We start from the raw sequence: 19873 nt of genomic DNA on the forward strand, positions 1-19873 counted from the left end.
AAAAATCTATGTATATTTGTATGTTTATTGTATTTGACTGTATCTTCCTCCTCCTACTTCTTTTTATTAACATCCCTGTCTTCCTTTTCTCTCTTCTTGTGTGCATCAAATACTTTATGAAATGACTCAGTTAACAAGCCTTGACAATCTTCGACATTACTCTATAGTTTTGTGTAGCCACTCTTGACAAGCCTATACATATCATAGTAGTTGTTGACATAAGTCTTCAGCAGATCTTGGCAAGAATCGACATATTCTTAGTAGATCCTCGACGAAATGGTCCAATAAAGTTTTTTTTGGTTGAAATCATGATTCTATTATTTCAAAATCCTGGCTCCGCCACTGAATTAAACCATCCTTCCAAATTGGGGGATCTCTTCCTATTATTGACCAGGTTTGTGTGTGTTTAGTTGAGAAGTGATCAATCACATTCATACAATGGTTGCATTTGATTGCAGGGGGAGTCCACAGCCGGCTGTTGCAGATACAAGCAGACACTGCTGCCAGGCCAACATGGTCACCCGGTTGGAAAAAAAGTATTTCCAATGGAAGATTTTTTTACGACCACTGATGAACTTTTTTTTTCGATTTTTTTTTTTCGACGGTAGAATACCTTTTTGACATCATTTGATCTTCAGTAATAACATTCGTTTTGTAGTGAATGAACATGATGTTTGGTGACATGAAACCTCGTCGGCAACAATTATAACTTGTTTGCTGCAAAACCTCATTGGCAACAGTTTTACCCTTTTAAATTTTGCCCTCTACTCAATATTTCTTGACTTCGCCATTGGATATCGCATATGAAAAAGAACCGAAAAAAAGGTGTTGCAGAGCTCTCTGCAGTCCAATCCAAAGGTCCAAAATGCTATTTGTGGAAATACTTTGGAATTTTCCATTGGGGGTGTCGGTCCGGACCGGGGATTGTTCCACAGCTTTTCCAACCCGCCCGCCTTGTTTCGGATTTATAAAATTGGGCAACCCCTACAATATCCCCATCGCTGAATACCCCCCATAGCATTTTGGAATTCTGAAATATAAATTTAAAATTGGCAAAACAATTATGCTCATCTTATGCAGCACATGGTTGACCAAAAAAAAAAAAAAAAAAAAAAAAAAATATATATATATATATATATATATATATATATATATATATGCCATCCACCCTTAAACAAAAGATCACGGGATCCATGCATGCAGTATTCTTTGTGTATAATAACCGCTGTTCTATTTACCATATTTTTAATTAAGGACATTTTTATTTTTATTTTTTTTTAAATTCAGCTATAGTTTAAGGAAATTGTTTTTGCATATCACATAGTGCGCTCAGCCTGCCAAATTCTTGTTTTTTCTTCTATTCTTTTGGTGAGATATTTCGTCAAATGCTTAGTGGGCATGTAGTCATCTACTGAGCGATGTTGCACAGCTTCCAAGTGAGTCTATTGACGCGTATGTTGACGAGTGATGTTGGCTCGTGTTGTAGTGTGTCTCGAGATTTGCTTAGTGATCAGTTCACCATTCTCAAGAAGTGGTAATGTTTATCACCTTATTTATTATTTATAAAATGAGTTTAAATTTTAAAATTTGTGTTTATCCGTTACACAAATTTCAAAAATAAAATTTATCTAATGGTGATCATCATTGTGAAGAGCATCACATCGATCGAGGATGGTGACTAAAAACATTCTCTAATAAAAAATAAAAAGTTCAGATTCTGTCCACAATTTTGTTTACGGAAAACTAAAAACTAGTATTTTAATGTTTTTGATTGGACTTAAAAAGTCAAGCTGGTAAGTTGAACTTGCGTCTTCCCCACTTGGAATTGGAACCCGGATATCACGTTGAAGAGGACGATGATGGTGGGAAGAGCTGTTTGGATGCTGACTGTGATTGGATGGCTTGGAGTTGTGCAGCTTAACCCAGTGGAAGCTCACCCTCACCGGATTCTGGTAGATACAGATGTGAACGTTGACGATGTTCTTGCTTTCTTTTATCTCTTGAAGCAAAACAAGTCGGAATTCGACTTAAAGGTTTCATCTTCTTCTCCGTTTTCTGCATTTCATCAATTTTTCGTCCTAGAAATGTTGTAAATTTTGATTCTTTAAGCTTCACACAGAATTGGTGCACTTCACTATAAACTGAATTTGATAATTCATGTTAAGTTGAAGATATTTGTTGGGCTTGTTTGGAACCGGATATGTAGGAAGCACTTTTTCTATAAGCGTTTTTGAATTTTGATAGAATTGCTTCTCAATTGAAATTTTTGTTATAAGTCCAAGTTCTTTCTGAAAAAAGCAGTTGGAAGTGCATGTGCTTGTTCAGGAAGCACTTATATCAGTCATATATCACTTTTAACTTTTATTTGCTAAGTGCAGTCATAGGCGTTTTTGGTTGTCAGAAAGTGATTTTAGCCCGTCTAGAAACACTGCCAAACGGACCGGACCCATAATTAACAGCAGTAATAGCTGAGTTCACTTTGGAATACCTGTTGCTGGCCAAAGAAAGGTCACGATGTGCCATTTTGTACGAACTATATGTCAATGGTGATAGATTATAAGGTAATTGAGATTTGTGCAGGCAATTACTATTAATACAAATGGATGGAACGATGCAGGGCACGCTGTTAATTATGTATATGACATTCTTTCTGTGATGGATCGTGATGACATTCCGGTTGGTGTTGGAGGTGAAGGTGGTATTTTTCCAAATGATACCATCCAGCCTAATGTTGGAGGTTATCTTCCTATTATTGACCAGGTGTGTGTATAGCCGAAAATTGTTCAACTTCAACCAAACTAGTTTACCGATTATTTACTTTAACAGCTTGTTATGAGTTTGAGTGTCACGGTCATACCAAACTTCGGGTTTTGTTTACAGGGACCGTCCACTGCAGGTGGCTGTAGATACAGACAATCAATACCACCGGGCCAAGGTGGTCGTCTAGATGTAAATACAAACTATGGCTTACGCAAGGCTTTACTTCCTAAGGTGCCAAATCGTACCCCAATTTTGCTTTCCTGATTTAGTTTTACAATTTAGAGTTTGTTGAACTAGGCAATCATTATATAAATGCAGGTAACGTCATGTTATATGTAGCAATTATATATATATATATATATGTATGTATGTATTTATTTCTGTGATTACATGAACAGGGTAACAGAAAATATGTACCGCTTCAGCAACCTAAAGCTCAGCAAGTGATGAAAGATGCGATATCTGCAGGTCCCATCACTGTGTTTCTTATGGGTATTCAGACAAATTTTGCCATTTTTCTTATGACAAATCCTCATTTAAAGAAAAATATTAAGCATATATATGCCATGGGAGGTGCTGTCAGATCAACCTGCTCCGGAAATGCCTCTTCAGTGATGTGTGGTGACATTGGTAATCTGTTTCAACAAGACAGCAATCCGTATGGAGAGTACAATATCTTTGGAGATCCTTTTGCTGCGTACACGGTATATAGTTGTTTGATGGTCATTCTGTGCTTAGTTAAAGTACTATATTGGTATTGATTATGGACATATATATCAGGTATTGCATTCTGGCATTCCAGTTACGCTCGTTCCTCTGGATGCAACAAGAACGATTCCTCTAGATGAGCCTTTTTTCAAAGCATTTGAGCAGAAACAGGATACATATGAGGCACAATATAGCTTCCAGACCTTGAAAATGGTTCGTGATACATGGTCGAACGATGAATTTTATAAGGTAGTTTCCTGTGATATCTTCTTCTATGTATGAGCTACAATTCGGCAATTATGCAATGATTCTTAATATTAAGATGAATGTCTACCTCTGATATATATTCATGAGTTATTGACTATTTTGCAGGAATTTTGCATCTGGGATGCTTTTATGGTTGGTGTAGCGTTATCTCAAATGCGTAGTTTAGAGAGAGATCACAGAGAAAATGAATTTGCTAAATTGGTGTACATGAACCTCACAGTGATTACTTCAAACAGACCTTATGGAATATCAGATGGCTCAAACCCTCTCATCGATGGGCATTTGATCCCAAAGTTCGGCGTACAGAAGAATGGTGTGCACAGTGGTCATGTTCAGATGGGAATGAAAGACCCATTTTGCCTCGTCAAAGAGGGGAAAGGAAAATGTCAGGTATGCCTTCAGTTACTACACCAGTTTCTTTGTTATGCGTTTATTAAGTTCTTGATAACTCTACGCCTTTTTAAGTTTTAACAACCAACTGAAGTTTAGACAATTCTAATAGGATGGTTACACAAAGGAGACAATTGGCGCGGAAGCAGTTAGCATACTTGTTGCAACAGGAGCTAAGCGAGATCATGACAGTAACAGTACTCGTGCCAAATATTTCTACGACAGTTTCTTGGATGTAAGTATATGATTAAAATTATCAATTTTAGGTCCTTTCAGTTATGACATACAAAAGTTTGTTGGAGAAATTTTTTCCCCTTGTACTTGATTCAGAATGATAACCTCCATAATTGTGTCAAATGCAGGTTATAAATCGACCTAAGAAAACTGAACGCCCGAATATTAGAACACAGCTTCCACTCCACGAGAGCGTACTTCACAAACCAGATTTCGGAAAGAAATTGATGGGTAAAGCTCTAGTATTTGATATGGATATGAGTGCTGGGGACTTTCTAGTTCTTCTGTATCTCCTAAAATTACCTGTGGAAAGGATCAACCTCAAGGTACGACACCTGCCTTTGTAAGCTTTTTGAGGTTTAGTGCTGCACATGCACTAATTCAAATGAATAGCCTAACTGAGTAGCATTGTAGGGCTGCATGCTAGAAATTACACAATTTGAATACAATCAATAGTATCTATATGTTGTGGCTCTACTACTAGCTTCCGGGTTCGACATACATGCCTTTGAAGAATGAAGATAAAGCTCTTACTAATACAAAATGATGTTTCCAGGGAATACTAGTTAGTGCTAATGGGTGGGCAACTGCTGCAACCATAGACGTTGTTTATGACATACTGCATATGATGGGCCGTGATGATATTCCAGTTGGTCTAGGAAATGTATTTGCAGTTGGGCAATCTTATTCATCTTTCACTTCTCTCGGAGACTGCACGTACATCAGTTCCATTCCTCAGGGTAGTGGTGGCTCCTTGGACTCTGACACACTCTATGGATTTGCTCGTGCCTTACCTCGTAGTCCTAGGAGGTAGCACTGTCTATTTAAACTAGCAGACATCTAGTTGCAATGATGTTGTATACTAATCTATGTGCTTGATAGCCAGATTTATTATAGGATTCCTTTATGACATGACTTCTTTATGACTATTTCAGATACAGACTAGCAACCAAGGAATTCCCCAGACTTGGACAGCCAACTGCACTAGATGTTTGGAAGTCCATTGTAAAATCACTTGATCCAGGATCCAAGATTACTTTGTTGACCAATGGACCTTTGACAAATTTAGCCGAAATCATTCTTTCTGAGAACACAGACTCAGTGGTCCAGGTAAATGTCGTCGCTTTGGAAAATTAAGCCTGAATTTGTATGTCATGCCATTATATTGGATTGACATTTTCATTGTTGTGATTTCCCAGCAGGATGTATATATTGTTGGGGGACACATTCGCCATGATAATGAGCAAGGAAATCTGTTCACTGTTCCTTCAAACAAATATGCAGAATTCAACATGTTTCTTGACCCTTTGGCTGCAAAAGTAGTTTTTGATTCGAAACTGAACATAACATTGATACCATTGGGGATACAGAAGCAAGTCAGTTCCTTTCAGAATATTCTTGATAAATTAAAGTTAACAGGTACGACTCCTGAAGCTGTATTTGCCCGGCATCTACTTTGGAGATTATGGAAACTGAAACAGAAGCATCATAGATACCGTCACATGGTAAACTTCCACACTCAGCTACGTATCCAAAGAAAATTCTTTTTATCCTGTTCTGTTAATTTTTCCATCTGATTGAATTCAAGTTTCTTTAGTCCTGGATTGGGAGTATTATCTTCAAATACTTGACGGTTAATTTTCTTATTCAAGAATGCAAAATATATGAAATATTAAAACTTGCGGTTTCAACACAAATCCTTGGAGCAGGCAGACAATTAAAGGTAGGATAGATTACAATTACGGTAAACTGAAGTTAAATGCTATGATCCACAAAAGAGGCCTCAAGCCAAAAATCTAAAGATGGTACGAAAGTTTTCCACGAATCATTAACAGTTTAAGATGAATGATAATCATTTTGGTAGACTAGAGGTGCACAAAGTGCTAGGGTTCTTCATTCAATGCATGACACTTTGTCGATGAACTTACATTGTTTCCATTCTGTCACTTCGCACTTTCACAGGATACATTTCTAGGGGAAACCCTTGGTGCTGTAATCTTGGGTAGCTGTCATCCTCAACTAAACCCAACCTTTAAGTTTATGCCCCTCAAAGTGGTGGCTGAGGGAGATGTATCAGTGATCGCGCAGCTACTTGTTGATGAACATCAATCAAAGATGGTGAAGATACTGAGCAGTGTAAATCCAGAGGCATATCATGAAGAATTTGCTAACATATTAGGTGAACAAAAGCAGTCTGCTGTTGTAGCAAGCTTTGTTGAGGAAAATAAAATTATTGGGTGCCCAACCAAATAGTAATGATAAATTAATCATCTTCCCAACTGATGATGTTTTTCCTTGATAATTATCATGTGTTTAGTTACATTGTTAATCATTTTCTCTTCCATTTTTGGGTGTTATTTTATGCTTATCACAATTATTTATTGGAAGAACACAACCTGATTTTCAAAATTTTCAACTATCGAAAAGAAGCATTCCATAGAATCTTCGTTTTCTTATTTTGTGTCGAGCGAGAACTCATGAGACGAAGAAAAAACCTAATAGATGATGCAACATAAATTGAACAAGACTGAAAAATTGAAGAGAACCGCATACCACAAAGCTCCGCTTAGTTTTAAAATTAGCAGACGTTTGAGCGTTTTATCTTGTTTTTGCCTGGTTTTGTGATTCTCTACAAGTATTAATTATATGTTTGATCTCCCTTTCCATGCATTGAACTCATCACACAAATTAATGTGATGCATGAACCCAACTAATCCCAACAGAATGAGCCTAATACCATATGCTTATGATTGTTAGATGACGTCCGCATGCTTAGCGCATCAACTAAACTTGTGGAGTTTGACTTGGTTCAAACTCCTATCCTTTCAAGTATCTGCCTGGCTCAACAGTTGTGGACCCTGCATACACTGCATGGGTTCAACAAGATCAAATGATCCTCAGTTGGATCAATGGATCTTTGACGGCTTTTGTATTGTCTGTCGTGGCGAGCAAGAGGACTGCTCGGGCCACCTGGGAAGCACTCGAGCAGTGGTATGCTTCTACTTCCCAAAACAGGATTTTGTTTTTGCGAAATGAATTGATGCAGACAAAGAAAGGTGATCTTACTGTGGCGGATTACCTAGATCACATGAATGCGATTGCAGACAACCTTGCTCTCGCTGGGCAACCTGTGAGTGATGATGAGCTTGTTCAGATTGTGTTGAACAATCTCGGACCTGCCTTTGAGATGACTGTCAGTGCAGCTCAAGCCCGTGATTCCCCTATTACCTACCCCACTCTTAAGGCTCTGCTGTTAACAACTGAGCGTCGCATGGCTGAGCACATTGCTCATTTGGTGGAATTTGCGCAGGTCAATGCATTCGTTGCTTCTCACGGCCGAGGTGGTGGCCGCACTCGAGGGACTGGAAGAGGTGCATCTTCATCCTATCGAGGTAACTCTTTCAACCAACGAGGCAATGGACCTCGCAACAACAACACCTTCTGCACCATGCCATGCAGTGGCGAACGAGTTGAATCTAATGGTGAGAGAATTGTTTGCCAAATTTGTGGCAAACCTGGCCATCCGGCCCTTGATTGTTATCACAGAATGAATGCTGCCTTTGAAGGCAGAATTCCAGCAACAAAGCTCACAGCAATGGCGTCGTCTCCCGTCGCTCTCAACAAACAAAAGAATGGTACCTGGCTGTTGGATACCGGTGCCAATGCTCACATCACTCCTGATCTTCAGAGTCTGGTTAACCCTAAAGAGTACACTGGTAATGAAATTATTTGGGGTGTAGATAATGGCTCTGGCATTTCTATCTCACATAATGGTTCAAATACATTACATACTTCCACTTGCTCTTTTGATTTGCCTAATATCCTTCACTGTCCCACTGCTTTCCAAAACATTCTTTCCACACATAAGTTCACTTTAGATAACCATTGCTACCTACTAATTTTTCCATATTTTTTCCTTGTTAAGGACCTCAAGACCAGGAAGACGCTTTTTCGAGGGAGATGTGAGAATGGATTATATCCATTTCCATGTGGCACTGGACAACTCAAACATCCAATATCTGCATTTGTAGGGCTTCGGTGTTCAGTGAATACATGGCATGCAAGGCTAGGTCACCCTGCCAATTCTATAATTAAGTTTTTAATTTCAAATAATTTGGTACCAATTCATGGTACTTCAAATGTAAGCTTTTGTGAGTCTTGTTCCTTAGGCAAAAGTACTAAGTTACCTTTCAAAGTGTCTGAGTCAGTTTCTAAGTTTCCTTTGCAATTGTTGCATTCTGATGTGTGGTGTTCTCCCATTATTTCGAATGAAGGTTTTCGTTATTATGTTTTGTTTGTGGATGATTACTCTCGTTATTCTTGGATTTTTCCAATGAAACACAAAAGTGAAGTGTTCCAAATCTTTGTCAAATTTAAAGCCAATGTCGAAAAAATGCTTAATTTGCAAATTAAAACCCTTCAGTGCGATGAAGGAGGAGAATATAAAAGCCATGCATTTCAAAAATTTCTCACTGATAATGGCATTTCACAACAATTTTCATGTCCTAAACATCCTGAACAAAATGGAGTTGTTGAGCGCAAACATCGACATATTGTTGAAACAAGTGTAGTCATGCTTTCTCAATCTCACATGCCTAACAAATTTTGGTTTGATGCATGCTTCACGCCCATTTACTTGATAAATCGTTTACCCACTAAACTTCTCAACTATGCGTCTCCTTATGAGAAATGTTTCCAAAAAACACCAAAGTGTGATGTTTTAAAGGTTTTTGGATGTTGATGTTTTCCTTGGTTAGTGTGACATCCCACATCGCCCATGGGAGTGATCCTTATATGTATATTCCCATCCCTACCTAGTACAAGGCCTTTTGGGAGCTCACTGGCTTCGGGTTCCATAGGAACTCCGAAGTTAAGCGAGAAGAGGGCTAGAGCAATCCCATGATGGGTGACCCACTGGGAAGTTGCTCGTGAGTTCCCAAAAATAAAACCATGAGGGCATGGTCGGGGCCCAAAGCGGACAATATCGTGCTACGGTGGTGGAGCGGGCCCGGGAAGTGATCCGCCCCGAGCCGGGATGTGACAGTTAGTGCCTTATATGCAAAATAAACTTCAACCAAAATCAAAACCATGTGTTTTCTTAGGTTATTCACTGAATCACCAAGGTTACAAGTGCTTGGATCTGTTTACAAGACGCATTTACGTGTCTCGCCATGTCCTATTCGATGAGGACTGCTTCGCTTTTAAGGGACTCACATCTTCTTCAGAAAACGTCACACCTTCAGGTAATACTCAGGCCCCAGACCTATTATTCACTTTTGATAACCCTAGCAGCCATAGTTTGCCTCTACCACGTAACCTTAACCTGGCCGTACCACCACTTACCCTAGAAGTGAATCCCACTTAAATCCCTCTCACCACTGAAGTCTCTCAATCTGTTACATTATCTAACCCCATTGAAGTCCCAAACAGTCATTCACTACCAGTGTCATCCCATAGTCCACAACCTCTACAATCATCAAATAAGCAAGTCGCAATAGCTTCTGAACATGTGCTCCCTGTCACTGCCAGTGGTTCCCACCATCAAATTACTACACGCTCCAAGACAGGAATCCATAAACCCAATCCCAAATACGCTATGCATCTAACTGTTGACAAATTACCTGTTGAACCAACGTGTTTCAGTTAAGCTGTCAAGTCTCAAGAGTCGAGAAATGCAATAAGTCAAGAATTTAAAGCATTGCAGTGATGTGGAACTTGGAGTTTGGTTCCTCATCATCCCAATCTGCTGCCAAATAAATGGGTGTTCAAGTTGAAAAAACGTGGGGATGGATCAATTGAACGACATAAAGCTCGACTTGTCGCCAACAGGTTTCATCAATAGGCTGGTGTGGATTACAGTGAGACCTTCAGTCCCGTTGTTAAACACAGTATGATAAGGCTTGTTTTAAGTCTTGCCGTGTCCAACAAATGGCATGTCAGGCAGCTGGACGTGCAAAATGCATTTCTGCATGGGTTTCTGAGGGAAGAAGTTTACATGCGCCAGCCACTGGGTTTTGTTGACAAACAATATCCTACTCATGTGTGTAAACTTCAACGTAGTATTTACGGTTTAAAACAAGCGCCCAAGGCTTGGTTTCAGAGGTTCTCAGATTTTCTGCTTGAACTAGGTTTCCAAGAATCCACATGTGACTACAGTTTGTTTGTGTTTAGACAACACGGTGTGTATCTGATTCTTTTAATCTATGTCGATGATATCTTCATCACTGGAAATAGTCCTCATCAAATATCAGATTGATTTAGCGACTGGGCACATTGTTTTCCATGAAAGATTTAGGCCCACTTTATTATATTTTGGGTGTCGAAGTCAACTATTATGGGACTGCTATGCATCTTTGTCAGTCTAAATATGCATTAGACTTGCTCTCTTGCACCAAATTCACTGACGCAAAGCCAATATCCACCCCGGTCTCATCTGGTCACAAGCTCAATGTGCATGTAGGCGACCCGTATGACAAACCAGAGGTGTATCGTAGTGTAGTTGGCGCACTACAATACATCACCATTACACGCCTATATCTATCTTATGCTGTCAACCAAGTGTGCCAATTTATGCATGCTTCAAAAACTACTCACTGGATGGCTGTCAAACGGATTTTGAGATATTTGAAAGCCACGCATACTCATGGTCTTCTATATAAACTTGGAACTACTCAATTAAGTGCCTTCTCTGATGCGGATTATGCAGGGAATCCGGATACTCGGCATTTAACTGGTGGCTTTTGTATATATCTTGGTTCCAACCTTGTCTCCTAGAGTTCTAAGAAGCAGAAGACAGTATCTCGGTCTAGTGCTGAAGCTGAGTACAGGCAGCTAGCATACACTACAGCTGAGCTATTGTGGTTCAGGTCTTTATTCAAGGACTTGCATTTGCATTTGGTTTGTCCTCAAATTTGGTGTCATAATATCTCGTCTATAACTCTGGCATCTAATCCGGTATTCCATGCACGAACCAAACACTTGGAAGTTGATTATCACTATGTCCGGGAGAAGGTTGTTCGTGGTCAATTATTGGTTAATTATATTTGTTCGCAAGACCAACTTGCTGACTTGTTCACCAAAGGTCTGTTGTCATCTTGTTTTAAATTTCTTGTCTCCAAGCTTCCGGTTGTTCCACAGCCTGTCAGCTTGCGGGGGGTTGTTAGATGACGTCCGCATGCTCAGCGCATCACCGAAACTTATGGAGTTTGACTTGGTTCAAACTCCTATCCCTTCAACTATTTCTTCTTCATAGGACTATTTGGTTATTTGTTATTTTGTTGTAATCTGAACCTATGGTTGTAATCCTTTCCTTGTATATAGGGTTTTCAAACCCAATATGTAATCATGAAAATATTATAAATACATGCATCCCACGATTGTTTGGGGTATGCAATTGAAGTGAAACTTTGAACTATTGTTTGGGGCATGCAATTGAAGTGAAACTCTGAACTAGTAAGTTTTACAATGATAACTCGTAGATATTCCTAGTACGTAAATGGAATATTATTAAAGCCAAAATTACTCTCTAATACAATGCATGAACTTCCTCGTGCATGAATTTAATCGTGGTAATTCATGTCGGTAAATGCTACTTTGTCCGCATGAATAGATGGGCTGCACTAATTCATTGGCGTAACTAGTCTAGTGATATTTCTCTCCATTTTATAGAAAGAAATATTACCCTTTTTATGTTGGATTCGATTCCTATTTAGGCATTTTTGTTGCTACTTATTGCCAAAATGCGTGAATATGTGTGAGAAATGAATTAAATTAATATCTGTGCAGAAATAGATATGAATTTCTAATGATTCATTAGTATTCAGTTATTTCAAATTTATAAAACTGCACCTTCTCTTTTCTCTGATCTTTTTGTAGTGTGCTGACAATACTATAACAATGATGTTCGGAAGAGTGCTTTGGATGCTTACTGTAATCGGATGTTTTCAAGTTCTGCTAAATCCCGTCAAAGCTCAACCTCGCCGGATTCTTGTCGATACAGACGTGGATGCAGATGATGTTCTTGCTCTCTTATATCTCTTGAAGCAAAACAAGACAGAATTCGACTTGACGGTGTTCTTTTTTAATTTCCTTTGAGTACCATTTGTACCTTGTTGGCTAAGCTATTGTTTAACTAGAGCATAACTTAATTTTTGTTGCAGGCTATTAGTATAAATGTAAATGGATGGAGTGATGCCGGGCATGCTGTAAATTATGTATACGACATTCTTGCTATGATGGATCGCAACGACATTCCTGTTGGTGTTGGAGGTGAAGGTGGCATTTTGCCTAATGGAACCATCCTTCCAAATGTTGGGGGATATCTTCCTCTTATTGACCAGGTTTGTGTGTGTTTAGTTTTTTGTTTTTTTGGAAAATGAGGAAATATATTGAAAGAGAGAAATAAGTACAAGTGGAGTCATAGAAGACTCTGATACCAGCTGGGGATACATAGTGATATCAACCATACAGAGAAAGTAAATCTCAAGAAGAGAAGATAACACTAGCTACAAAAAGCCATTAAGGCATACAAAAAATAGAGGATGGCAATGGAGTAGCCATCTTCAGACTACCAATGACGGAGGACAAAGGAGTCCATCACGTGAAAGTACCAGAACCAAGGAGGGAGAGTGTGTTGAAGCCCATTGGAAGCGTCTCACCCTCAAGTTGGCAAGTGCAGCTGCCAAATGAGCTGCTCGATTGGAGGACCTTGCCGCCGATGAAAAAAGAGATGCCAATCATTGAATCTCAACGATAATGGGGTAAATTCTCCATATTTTGCTGTGCGAAGGACAATTGATGGCTTTAATGACCAACATAGAATCACTCTCAATCATAACATGCTGGAAGCTTTTTGTTGAAGCTAGTTTCATCCCTGTTAATACTGCTTCAGCTTCAACCTCTTCAACTGAAGCTCTCTTCAAGAAACTGGACTCACCACAGATGAGTTCACCACTAGAATTTCGAATAACAACTCCCACTCCAGCTTTCATCGTGGAAGAGTTCCAAGCCCCATCAACGTTAACCTTTACGCTCGGGTCCACTGTAGGGATCCACCTGTGGATAGAATGATCCTCTCTACTAACAATTGATGGGAGTCTGGTGTTTATATTTGTTATGTCATTTGTACATACTGTTACATCGTGGTAAGATAGAGATGGGGTTGGGAGCCACCTTCTTGAAAACTGCATGACATCGTTCTTTCTAAATCTCCCAGCATATTACCCCAATATACAACTAGATAGTATCCCTTAAAGATGCAGATCCCATAGTAGCCATGCATAGAAGCTAGTGATCAAGAGAGGTAATTGCCTGATTATTGGGCGATAGCATAAGCGAGAGTCGTACCACACATAGTGCACCAACGGGCACTTGAGAACAATATGTTCTAAGGTTTCATCCTCCGTACCACAAAATGAACATCTAGGAACCACGCCAATGTGTCGAGAGAAGAGATTGTGTTTTGTAGGAATGGCATTTGAAATAGCTTTCCATAGAAAGTTGTTGATTATCGGTACTGCCTTCATACTCCATATTAACTTCCATAGTTTCAGATCCACTTGGTGGGATTGGCAAGGGTTAATACAAGGAGGGTCGCTAGCATGGTTCCACATTGCCCAATGATAACCACTTCGAACCGAATATTGCCCATTTCGATTCCAAGGCCATACCAACCTGTCAAATTCACTAATATTGTGCAAGGGTATGGTTAAAATGAGCTCAATATCACGAGCTGATAGAATATGCACAATCTCCTCCAAGTTCCACATTCTCCTCTCTTTGTTAATCAATGACTCTACCATGGTTGGAATAGGTCCAGGGACAATCATGGAGGGAGTAGGGCATGATTGCTCCAAATGAGGTAGCCAGTTGTCTCACCATATTCTTATCTTAGTGCCATCACCCACCTGCCATTTAAAGCCACCGTGCCATATCTCCCGACCAAGTAACAAGTTGCCCCATGCCCATGAGGGTCGTGCTCCTCTAGTAGCCGAAAGAAAATCCCCATTAGGAAAATAACGGGCTTTCAAAACCCAAATCCATAAAGCATTAGGATTTTCCCACGACCTCCAGCATTGCTTGGAAAGAAGAGCATTGTTGAAGTGTTCCAAGTTGTGTGTGACGAAATAGCAAGCAACAACAACAACAAAGTTTTATCCCATTAAGTGGGGTCGACTATATGAATCGTAGAACACTACTGCGTGTTGGGGGAAAAAACTTAGAGTACACAACTCTAACACAAGTGTTGGAGAGACAATACAAGTAAACAAATTACTTGTATTACACAAACAAATATTACAACACTCTCAAATGACACTCTTTGAACAATGATATTCACTCACTTTCTAGAGACAAACTCTAGAGCACTCACACTCTTACAAGACTACTTACAAGGCTTCCCACTCTCTTACTTAGCTCTTCTTAATTGATCGGTTGCTTATTGATTTGTTGTTACAAATGGTGTGGATGCCTTCTCCTTTTATAGGCATGGATGGAACCTTTGAGAAGCATGGACACACCATGCTAGAGATATCTAGATAATTCCACTAACTTCCTAAGCTAGAATTATCTACACTAAACTTGCATGTTGGTGGAAACCTCACCATTCTTCTAGACTCTTCCACCAACTTAAGAAACAACATTCTAGTCATTTCTACAAAGTACTACTTTAACTTGGATAATCTAGCTAACCAACCTTAGTGAATGTTCTAGAATTCTTTATTCTAGATTTGTGTAGGTCCTTTAATGAGATGGGGTTGATTTCTTTTAACACTGCGCTCGGTTTTGTGTCATGTATTCCGTTAGGTCTAAGTAGTCTAAGTCTTTTCTTAGAGTCTCCTTCCAAGTTTTCTTAGGTTTTTCTCTATCCCTTTGGCTCTGAGCCTATATCTCGTAATCACATCTTTTAACCAGAGCGTATGTAGGCCTTCATTTCACATGTCCAAACCACCTTTAACCAATTTTCTCTCATCTTATCTTCAAATTTCGGATATTCCTGATTTACCTCGGATATCCTTGTTTCTAATCTTGTCCTTTCTCGTTTACCCGCACATCCAATGAAGCATTCTCATCTCCACTACGCTTATTTTTGTGTATGTGTTGTTGCTTCATTGGCGAATATTCCATGCCATAAAGCATTGTTGCCCTTATTACCGTCCTATAAAATTTTCATGTGAGTGTTAGTGGCATACGATAGTCGTATAACACATCTGATGCACTCTTCCATTTCATCCATCCAGCTTGTATTCTATGATTGAGATCTCCATCCAATTGTCCCTTTTTTTGCAAGATAGATCCAAAACAAAATAGCAAGCAAAGAAGAATTTTCTAATTTTGAGAACAAGCCTGTCTAATTTGGGCCAATGTATGAAAATAATTGGCGTTCCTGTCTCCTTAAGTAGCCCATTTTATCATAGCTTTTGTAGCCCAAAATTTTTCCTGAACTAAGCTTGTGATAAATTTTCGTTAGCAAGAATTTCTTCTGCATATTGCGCTTCAGAGAAACCCTCAAGCGACAACATTTGATATAACATTCATACAATGGTTGCACTTGATTGCAGGGCGAGTCCACAGCCGGCGGTTGCAGATACAAGCAGGCAGTACCGCCAGGCCAACATGGTCACCTAGATATAAATACAAACTACGGCGTACGCAGGGCTTTACTTCCCCAGGGTGACAGGAAATATGTACCACTTCAACAACCTACAGCTCAACAAGTGATGAAAGATGCAATATCTGCAGGTCCTATCACTGTGTTTATTATGGGAACCCACACAAATATAGCCGTTTTTCTTATGACGAATCCTAGTCTGAAGAAAAATATTGAGCATATATATGCCATGGGAGGTGCTGTCAGATCAACCTGCTCCGAAAATGTAACTTCAGTTCTGTGTTGTGACATTGGTAATCTGTTTCGACAAGACATCAATCCGTACGCTGAGTTCAATATCTTTGGAGATCCTTTTGCTGCGTACACGGTATATAGTTGTTTGATGGTCATTCTATGCTTAGTTAAAGTACAATATTGATAATGTAATTTACATATCAGGTATTGCATTCTGGCATTCCAGTCACGCTCGTTCCTCTGGATGCAACAAGAACGATTCCTCTAGATGAGCCAACTTTCAAAGCATTTGAGCAGAAACAGGATACATATGAGGCACAATATAGCTTCCAATCTTTGAAAATGGTTCGTGATACATGGCCGAACGATGAATTTTATAAGGTAGTTTCCTATGATATCTTGTTCTTCTATGCATGAGCTAAAATTCTGTAATTATTCACTGATTCTTAATATTAAGTTGAATGTCTACCTCTGATATATATTCATGGGTTATTGACAATTTCGCAGCAATTTTGCATGTGGGATTCTTTTATGGTTGGTGTAGCATTATCTCAAATGCGTAGTTCAGAGAGAGATGACAAAGAAAATGAATTTGCCAAATTGGAGTACATGAACCTCACAGTGATTACTTCGAATAGACCTTATGGAATATCAGACGGCTCAAACCCTCTCATCGATGGGCGTTTGATCACAAAGTTCGGTGTACAGAAGAATGGGGTGCATAGTGGTCATGTTCAGATGGGAATGGAAGATCCGTTTTGCCTTGTCAAAGAGGGGAAAGGAAAATGTCAGGTATGCTTTCGAATTACTACACCAGTTTCTTTGTTATAGGTTTATTGATTTCTTGATAACTCTGGCTTTTAAGTTGCAACAACTAACTGGAGTTTGGACAATGCTAATAGGATGGTTACACAAAGGAGACAACTGGTGCGGAAGCAGTTACCGTACTTGTTGCAACAGAAGCTAAGCGAGATCATGACAGGAACAGTACTCGTGCCAAAGATTTCTACGACAGTTTCTTGGATGTAAGTTTATGATTAAAATCTATCAATTTTAGGTCCCTTCACTTATGACATACAAAATTTTGTTAGAGAACCTTTTTACCTTCATACTTGATTCAGCATGATATCTTCCATAATTGTGTCAAATGCAGGTTATAAATCGACCTAAGAAAACTGGACGGCCGAAAATTAGAACGCAGCTTCCACTCCACGAGAGTGTACTTCGAAAACCAGATTTTGGAAGGAAATTGATGGGCAAAAACCTAGTCTTCGATATGGATATGAGTGCTGGGGATTTCCTAGCTCTTCTATATCTCCTAAAATTACCTGTGGAAAGGATCAACCTCAAGGTACGATACTGCCCTTGTAAGCTTTGCGAGGTTTGGTGCTACACATGCACTAATATAAATGAATAGCTAACCGAGTAGTTTTGTGGGATGACATGCTAGCAATTATACATTTTGAATACAATCAATAGTATATATGTGTTGTGACTTTGCTACTAGCTTCCGGCTTTGACATACATGCCTTTGAAGATATAGCTCTTACTAATACAAAATGATGTTTCCAGGGAATACTAGTTAGTGCTAATGGGTGGGCAACCGCTGCAACCATAGATGTTGTATATGACATACTGCATATGATGGGCCGTGATGATATTCCTGTTGGTCTTGGAAATGTATTTGCAGTTGGGCAATCTTATTCATCTTTCTCTTCTCTCGGAGACTGCACGTACATCAGTTCTATTCCTCAGGGTAGTGGTGGCTCCTTGGACTCTGACACACTCTATGGATTTGCTCGTGCCTTACCTCGTAGTCCTAGGAGGTAGTACTGTCTACTTAACTTAGCAGACATCTAGTTATGATGTTGTATAAGAATTTATGTGCATGATAGGCATATTTATTATATGGCTACTTTGTGTTTATTTCAGATACAGACTAGCAACCAAGGAATTCCCCGGACTTGGACAGCCAACTGCAATAGATGTTTGGAAGTCCATTGTAAAATCACTCGATCCAGGATCCAAGATTACTTTGCTGACCAATGGACCTTTGACAAATTTAGCCGAAATCCTTCTTTCTGAGAATGCAGACTCAATGGTCCAGGCAAATGCCGTTGCTTTGGAAGATTAAGCCTGAATTTGTATGTCATGCTTTTGTATTGGATTGACATTTTCATTGTTATAATTTCCCTGCAGGATGCATATATTGTTGGGGGATACATTCGCCATGGTAACGAGCAAGGGAATCTGTTCACTGTTCCTTCAAACAAATACGCGGAATTCAACATGTTTCTTGACCCGTTGGCTGCAAAAGCAGTTTTAGATTCAAAACTGAACATAACAGTGATTTCATGGGGGATACAGAAGCAAGTCAGTTCCTTCCAGAATATTCTTGATAAATTAAATCTAACAGATACGACTCCTGAAGCTGTATTTGCCAGGGATCTACTTTCGAGGTTATGGAAACTGAAACAGAAGCATGACAGATACCGTCACATGGTAAATTTCCGCAAACACAGCTATGTATCTAAAGAAAATTCTTTTTATCCTGTTCTGTTAATTATTCCATCTGATTCAATTCAAGTTTCTATAGTTCTGGAATGGGAGTATTATCTTCAATGCATGACACTTTGTCGATGAACTTACGTTGTTTCAGTTCTGTCACTACTTTCACAGGATACATTTCTAGGGGAAATCCTTGGTGCCGTAATCTTGGGTAGCAGTCATCCTCAACTAAACCCAACCTTTAAGTTTATGCCCCTCAAGGTGGTGGCCGTCGGAGATGTATCGGTAATCGGGCAGCTACTGGTCGATGAACATCAATCAAAGATGGTGAAGATACTGAGCAGTGTAAATCCAGAGGCATATCATGAAGAATTTGCTAACATATTAGGTGCACAAAAGTAGTCTGCTTCGTAGCAAGCTTTGTTGAGGAAAAAAGGATTATTGGGTCCCCAACCAAATAGTAATGATAAATTAATCATCTGCCCAACTGATGATGTTTTTCCTTGATAATTGAAACTTGTTTTGTTACATTGTTGACCTTTCTAAGCCACTTTTGTTTGACAGTGAAGAAAAACTAAAAGGAAAGTTAGAAGTCTGAGAATGCTCTTTCTCCATTTTCTCAATCTTGACTTTACCGTTTCACGTGGACAAGAGTCCTTCCTCTAAGCCTGCTCTTACTATAATAATTACCCTCCTCTGTAACTCTCATTTTTCATTCACGCCCCCTTCATTTTCCCTTATTTGATTACGATGATATTTAATAATCTAATTTAAACTACAAGAAGAGAAATTTGATGTTATGTGTAGAGAAGAGAACACATCGTCTTAGTTAACTTGGTTAAATCCAAGTTCAATAGTTGGAAGATATCTTTATCATCCTACTCAACCAAATCATGAATAAGGATTGGAATCATGGAATTATGTGGATAGGTTGAGTTCATAATATATTCCTAATACTTGCCCTTCAAATGTAGGTGCGTAGTTGTCAACGTTTAGGGGTGGCTATCCGTACCTCATTTTATTTAACATATAAATAAGAAGGAAGAAAAAAATTGGGTTCATCTTTGGAACATGGAAAAAAAATTACAAAAATATTAGATACAGTTGGACCGAGAAGCATAAAATCATATATAGAAGATACTTAGGCACTACAGCATGCATGTA

General features: G+C 39.1%; 2 protein-coding genes across 5 annotated transcripts; both read left to right on the forward strand.

The window, feature by feature from the left end:
- The first annotated feature begins 1722 nt into the window (after nucleotides 1-1722).
- Nucleotides 1723-6687, forward strand: LOC137745169 (nucleoside hydrolase 3-like). 4 transcript variants are annotated; one of them, XM_068485073.1, is made up of 12 exons: nucleotides 1727-1952; nucleotides 2581-2760; nucleotides 2881-2991; nucleotides 3159-3464; nucleotides 3541-3717; nucleotides 3841-4125; nucleotides 4238-4360; nucleotides 4488-4685; nucleotides 4916-5169; nucleotides 5295-5469; nucleotides 5559-5864; nucleotides 6322-6687. In XM_068485073.1, the coding sequence occupies exons 1-12, from the start codon at nucleotides 1857-1859 to the stop codon at nucleotides 6610-6612; spliced, it is 2502 nt and encodes an 833-aa protein (XP_068341174.1). In that variant the 5' UTR covers nucleotides 1727-1856; the 3' UTR covers nucleotides 6613-6687. The 4 variants fall into 4 exon arrangements, 3 of the variants coding, with proteins under 3 accessions (XP_068341174.1, XP_068341172.1, XP_068341173.1); XM_068485071.1 differs by having other exon boundaries at nucleotides 1728-2033; XM_068485072.1 differs by having other exon boundaries at nucleotides 1730-2033; nucleotides 5562-5864.
- A 4017-nt stretch (nucleotides 6688-10704) lies between these two features.
- On the forward strand, nucleotides 10705-19180 carry LOC137745462 (nucleoside hydrolase 3-like). The gene is made up of 14 exons (XM_068485425.1): nucleotides 10705-10917; nucleotides 11134-11514; nucleotides 12235-12429; nucleotides 12519-12698; nucleotides 15918-16248; nucleotides 16279-16334; nucleotides 16406-16582; nucleotides 16709-16993; nucleotides 17104-17226; nucleotides 17355-17552; nucleotides 17774-18027; nucleotides 18134-18308; nucleotides 18401-18703; nucleotides 18881-19180. The coding sequence occupies exons 1-14, from the start codon at nucleotides 10705-10707 to the stop codon at nucleotides 19109-19111; spliced, it is 3102 nt and encodes a 1033-aa protein (XP_068341526.1). The 3' UTR covers nucleotides 19112-19180.
- The last annotated feature ends 693 nt before the right edge of the window (nucleotides 19181-19873 follow it).

Source organism: Pyrus communis, chromosome 9 (genome assembly GCF_963583255.1).
Source record: "Pyrus communis chromosome 9, drPyrComm1.1, whole genome shotgun sequence".
NCBI classification, from domain to species: domain Eukaryota; kingdom Viridiplantae; phylum Streptophyta; class Magnoliopsida; order Rosales; family Rosaceae; genus Pyrus; species Pyrus communis.

What these genes read in the sequence shown, in the direction of transcription:
- LOC137745169 (XM_068485071.1), top strand. Translation starts at nt 1,857, where the DNA reads ATGATGGTGGGAAGAGCTGTTTGGATGCTGACTGTGATTGGATGGCTT. An exon ending in TTACCTCGTAGTCCTAGGAG is followed by an intron (nt 5,170 to 5,294) that starts GTAGCACTGTCT and finishes TGACTATTTCAG; the next exon opens with ATACAGACTAGCAACCAAGG. An exon ending in ACACAGACTCAGTGGTCCAG is followed by an intron (nt 5,470 to 5,558) that starts GTAAATGTCGTC and finishes GTGATTTCCCAG; the next exon opens with CAGGATGTATATATTGTTGG.
- LOC137745462 (XM_068485425.1), top strand. Translation starts at nt 10,705, where the DNA reads ATGCATCTTTGTCAGTCTAAATATGCATTAGACTTGCTCTCTTGCACC. An exon ending in TCTACGACAGTTTCTTGGAT is followed by an intron (nt 17,227 to 17,354) that starts GTAAGTTTATGA and finishes TGTCAAATGCAG; the next exon opens with GTTATAAATCGACCTAAGAA. An exon ending in ATGCAGACTCAATGGTCCAG is followed by an intron (nt 18,309 to 18,400) that starts GCAAATGCCGTT and finishes ATTTCCCTGCAG; the next exon opens with GATGCATATATTGTTGGGGG.